The sequence below is a fragment of the Quercus lobata genome, chromosome 7 (assembly GCF_001633185.2).
Source record: "Quercus lobata isolate SW786 chromosome 7, ValleyOak3.0 Primary Assembly, whole genome shotgun sequence".
Lineage (NCBI taxonomy): Eukaryota > Viridiplantae > Streptophyta > Magnoliopsida > Fagales > Fagaceae > Quercus > Quercus lobata.
The window spans coordinates 48,728,448-48,733,213 of record NC_044910.1 but is presented as its reverse complement, the minus strand read 5'-3'; the positions used below and the strand labels follow the sequence as shown (position 1 = coordinate 48,733,213).

The 4,766-nt window shown below is 33.2% G+C and overlaps 1 protein-coding gene across 1 annotated transcript; it reads left to right on the top strand.

Annotated features, from left to right (window-relative positions):
- Positions 1-370: 370 nt before the first annotated feature.
- LOC115954063 (suppressor of disruption of TFIIS) lies at positions 371-3,321 on the top strand. The gene is made up of 9 exons (XM_031071918.1): positions 371-487; positions 1,505-1,567; positions 1,655-1,720; positions 1,824-1,921; positions 2,048-2,085; positions 2,178-2,265; positions 2,374-2,712; positions 2,818-2,883; positions 3,001-3,321. The coding sequence occupies exons 2-9, from the start codon at positions 1,519-1,521 to the stop codon at positions 3,151-3,153; spliced, it is 897 nt and encodes a 298-aa protein (XP_030927778.1). The 5' UTR covers positions 371-487; positions 1,505-1,518; the 3' UTR covers positions 3,154-3,321.
- Positions 3,322-4,766: the final 1,445 nt, after the last annotated feature.

Sequence of the window (4,766 nt, the reverse complement as noted above, 5' to 3'; positions counted from 1 at the left end):
TTAAAACTATCTACGTGGTAAACTGTGATGATTATTTATTATTTTTACACAAACTAATTATTTTTTCTCCGCAACTCATAATCTGATGCATAGATAATGGTGGCAAAAATTCCGACCAGTAGTAGAATTTTAGAGCAAAAAATGGGAGTTTTATGGACAAAAGAAACAATTAAAAGTAGAATCCTACACGGCTTTTTTTAACGTTCGAAAGTCGAAACGTTCCGTGGCCTTCCTGTTACCTTCCTTGTTCCTTCTAAGCAGTCCCTAATCCCTATCTTTAAATAATTGTCCCTGAGTAAATGAAACGTGTTTATTACAACTACTTAAATAAATAAATAAATGTTTAATTAGTTTTCAAATCATAGAGCCCCAACGGTTTACGCCTATTTAAGCCAACCTTTCTTTCACTTCTTCCTCCCCCACTTCTTCAATCTTTCACATTCTCTTTGCAATTCCTCTGTTTCTTTCATTGCTCATTTCGAATTTGGTAAGTCCAATTCTTGCACTTTAGTCTTTAGTTCTCTAGCATTTCAGTTTTTTTTTTTCATTTTTTTGTGTTCTGGGTCGTCATTGGAGTTTTGAGGAGTATTGCTTATGTTATTTGGTTTTGGCTTTTGGCTTTTGCATTCTTTGATTCCTTTAGCAATGGATGGGTATGTAGGACGTGTTTTCTTCTTCTTTCTCAGGTTTTCATGTTTACATTTGATTAAAGGTTCGGTGTCTCTGTTGTTGTTTTATTGTTCCGATTCTAACATTTTCGACTTTTTTAAATGTCGGGTCATGGCTGAAATCATAAGGCCAAGGTTCATTTTTGTTACAAATTAAACTACAGTTTTGAATTGGTTCACAATAAACCTGGTTTTGATTCGTGTAATCAATGTTTGTTATTGTTTTAATGGTTATATTATGTTGAGCTTTAAAAAGTGATATTGTGGCCCTTTCATTGATACCTATGTTTCGTAAAAGCTCTTGTTGATTAAGTGATAATCCATTTCTATTTTAATATAATTCCTTTTTAGTTCGGCCTGAAGTTTGTGTCTAATGAGTTGTATTTGATGCTTAAAGTTATAACACACTCTGGAAAAGGTTTGCTAAATCACATGAACTTTGTTTAAAGATCTCTAACGATGCCTTTATGCCTTTGTCTTTGTCTGAGGAGGTAATAGTTATTGCCAGCAAGTTGTATAAAAATGGAAACTTTTGAGCTTTCAGTTACTTGCTAAGGTGTTTTAGCCCAATAAAGAGAACTGGTCCACCTGTTTTTGATTCATATTGTAGTAAGTGGTTGTGGATTGTCCATCCAGAAACTTAACTAAGCCTTATCCTTAATAGATACCCTTTTTTATAATTTCCTACGGTGGTAATCTGAGTCAATAGGGGCCTCAATTATTTAGAAGCCATGAAAATTTGTCGTTTGAGACTCAAAATGAATGTGCATATAAACTTTGCTGGATTTAAGTTGTCTTGGAGCTTAGTGTTCACTCGTTTGTGTTCTCTATTCAAGGGTTGCTGAGCAAAATGGAATTCAGGCAGACTCAGAGGCCAAAATATGACTGCCTTCTGTTTGGTAGCCCTTCTTATTCAAAACATTTTGTGTGCTAATCTGAATTTCCTCAGGTAATGATTGTAACTAATTGTTTGTTTGTACTTGCAGATTTGGATGATACTCTTTATCCCCTTAGTTCTGGTCTTGCAACATCATGCCGCAAGAATATAGAAGGTAAGTCTATATGGTAGTTATGAACTACTTATGCCTCAGATTTCTCTCTTATACTTTCAATTCTGCATTTCTAATCTGTTTATGGATAATTCCTTTGCTGTAGATTATATGGTTGAAAAGCTTGGCATAGACAGGAGCAAAATCTTTGACTTGGGTAACCTATTATATAAGAACTATGGAACAACAATGGCTGGTCTTAGGGTATGATTTTGATTTTTTTCTCTTTTTATTTTGTTGGGAACCTTTGACCTTTCGTGGCTTTTCTTTGTCAATTTTTTTGTTTGGTGAAATGAAAAGTGAGAAATTATGTATTGTGGTCTCTTGCAGGCAATTGGCTATGACTTTGACTATGATGAATACCATGGGTAGGAATTTTTTTACTCCTTTTTGTATCCTGTACGCCTCTTGTTGTATTGGTATTGAACTTTTATTGACCTTTCATTTTCATGTCTTACAGTTTTGTTCATGGGAGATTACCCTATGAGAATTTAAAACCTGATCCAGTTATGAGAAGTCTTTTGCTGAGCCTGCCTTACCGGAAAGTTGTAAGTAATTTATTACCAAATGGTATCATAGTGCCTAGTAAAGGCCAGAGGTGTGACTGTCTTCTTATTTCTTATGATCTTTCTTTTTCTTTTTCCTTTTTCAAATAGATCTTCACAAATGCAGACAAGGTTCATGCAGTCAAAGTACTTAACAAGCTTGGATTAGAAGACTGTTTTGAAGGGATTATCTGCTTTGAGACCCTTAATCCCATTCACAAGAGCACTGTTTCTGATGATGAAGATGACATTGAGTTTGTGGGACTAAGCACTACTACTACTTCTACCAATACCAATACTATTAGTAGCTCTAAAATATTTGACATCATTGGGCATTTTGCTCAGCCAAACCCCAGTTTGGCATTACCAAAGACACCCATTGTCTGCAAACCATCAATAGACGCCATAGAACAGGCTCTCAAAATAGCCAATATAAACCCCCAGAGAACTGTAAGATTATCATCTTCTTTTAGAATTTTAGTATCATCCTTTAATTTTCTGTGTGTTAAAGTTTTACTAACATATCTTTTATCATCTATATTCTTGCTCTTTCAGTTGTTCTTTGAGGATAGTGTCCGCAACATACAAGCTGGAAAATGTTTGGGCCTTCACACCGTCTTGGTAAGTCATTAGAAATTTTGTACTATAAATATGCTTCATGAGAAATTGAAAGTCTTGGGACACAATAAAATCTCACAACATTAACATGTATCCTACTGTGCCTACTCGAAAATGCAGGTTGGCACTTCTCAGAGAGTTAAAGGTGCAGATTATGCATTAGAAAGCATTCACAACATTAGGGAAGCAATACCCGAACTCTTGGAAGCTGACATAAAATCAGAAGTTGCTTATTCAGGCAAGGTTGCAGTGGAGACTTCTGTGACAGCTTAATTTATATATTATTGTCAATGTGACAAAGCAATCGTGTCTTGGGGATCTTAGCATCCCCATGCCTAATCTCATTGTGCAGATGATGTAGTTTTTTCGTTCTGATTAATTATTAATTCCGAAAATTGTCATTTTCTTTTAGCTCAAAATAAGTGTTCCTATTTTATTGGACATCTTTGTCAGTTAAGTCAAAAGTCATAATTAACATTGCAATCACTCTTGGGTCGCAATCTAACAAAAATTCTCAAGCCTAAACACAACTCAGTGGCAAATCAACAAAATTTCCATGGAAAACCATTTCAATACAATAAAAGGAAAAAAAATTATGAGACCAAGTTACCAACTCCAAACAAATAAAATAAACTTCAGGGACGAGATAATAATATTAAAAAATTCATGGACAAGAAAGCCTCTTTTTTATTTGTCGTTTAAAAAAAAAAATTATTTAGTGCTTCATATTACCTGACGCCAATAAGGTCTTTCCAAGTTCCAACTCGCATCTATCAAGTTCAAGAATCTCTAATTCATCTTTACAACAACAAAGAAAACTTACGAAATCCCATTTCTGAAAGAATTAATCTTCTCTTAGATATTCTTAAGATTGGTTGTTTGAGGTTCTCTATTGGGCTTTGATAAAGCTTGTGCTGAAGACCCTTAAAATTTAGCATGATATATCAATCAAATTTTATTTTTTTTTGTTTAATATCGTTATAGAGCCTTTTGGACAAAGTTTAGTTACAAAATTGGTTGTAACCTTAAATTGGTTATAACTTAAAGTTACAACCTTAGTCAATATCTTTTTATTGGAGGTGAATTTTGATAAATCTACCATTTGGATTACATTTTCTTCTTATATCCTCCATATTTGCAAAATTTCTAGAAAATTAAAAATCAATAACTATGTCATCAAAAAATTGTTTAAATTGCAAGTTTTTATAATTTAAAATTATGCATAAAATATAAGCTTATATATCATATACTATATAATATCTAATTGACATAAAATTTGACATGTGTATTAAGAGTATAAAGAATGTGCAATTCAACGGTTAGATTTTCAAAATATGTAGTAATGTTTATTTTATTGAGTAAGATTATGACCTTAAGTTACAATTAGTTTTGTAACTAAACTTTGTTCAAGCATTTTTTTCTTATATGTTGTACGGTCTGATAGAAGAAATTTGTATTTTCTTGGTAACAAGCCTATTAATTCAAAGTCTAAGTTGTGGAGTTCTTTCATAATCTTTTACCACATTAAACTCATTGTTACACGCCTTCATATAAGTCTTGTACAAATCGCAAAAACCATTCATTCAAATTAATTAAAGTGACTACTTTTAGTTCTCAACATATAACAATCATTTAAAGGACTAATGCAATCGCTTTAAATTTCAATTAAACTCGTTGTTACACACCTTCACATAGGTCTTGTACAAACCACAAAAAAACATTCATTCAATTTAATTAAAGTGACCACTTTTTTAGTTCTACATATAATAGTCATTTAAGGAACTAGACGCCTTCGGCATCCAGGGGTCGCGGACCGACCATCGAACCCTGTTCAATAAGTGGAACGCATTAGCTGTCCGTTCTAAGGTTGGGCAGTAAGGGTCGGA

Excerpts from the sequence above, each read along its gene's own strand:
- LOC115954063 (XM_031071918.1), top strand. The coding sequence starts at position 1,519 with ATGGAATTCAGGCAGACTCAGAGGCCAAAATATGACTGCCTTCTGTTT. Across the intron at positions 2,086-2,177 it reads GACTATGATGAATACCATGG|TTTTGTTCATGGGAGATTAC; the intron begins GTAGGAATTTTT and ends CATGTCTTACAG. Across the intron at positions 2,884-3,000 it reads TGGGCCTTCACACCGTCTTG|GTTGGCACTTCTCAGAGAGT; the intron begins GTAAGTCATTAG and ends TCGAAAATGCAG.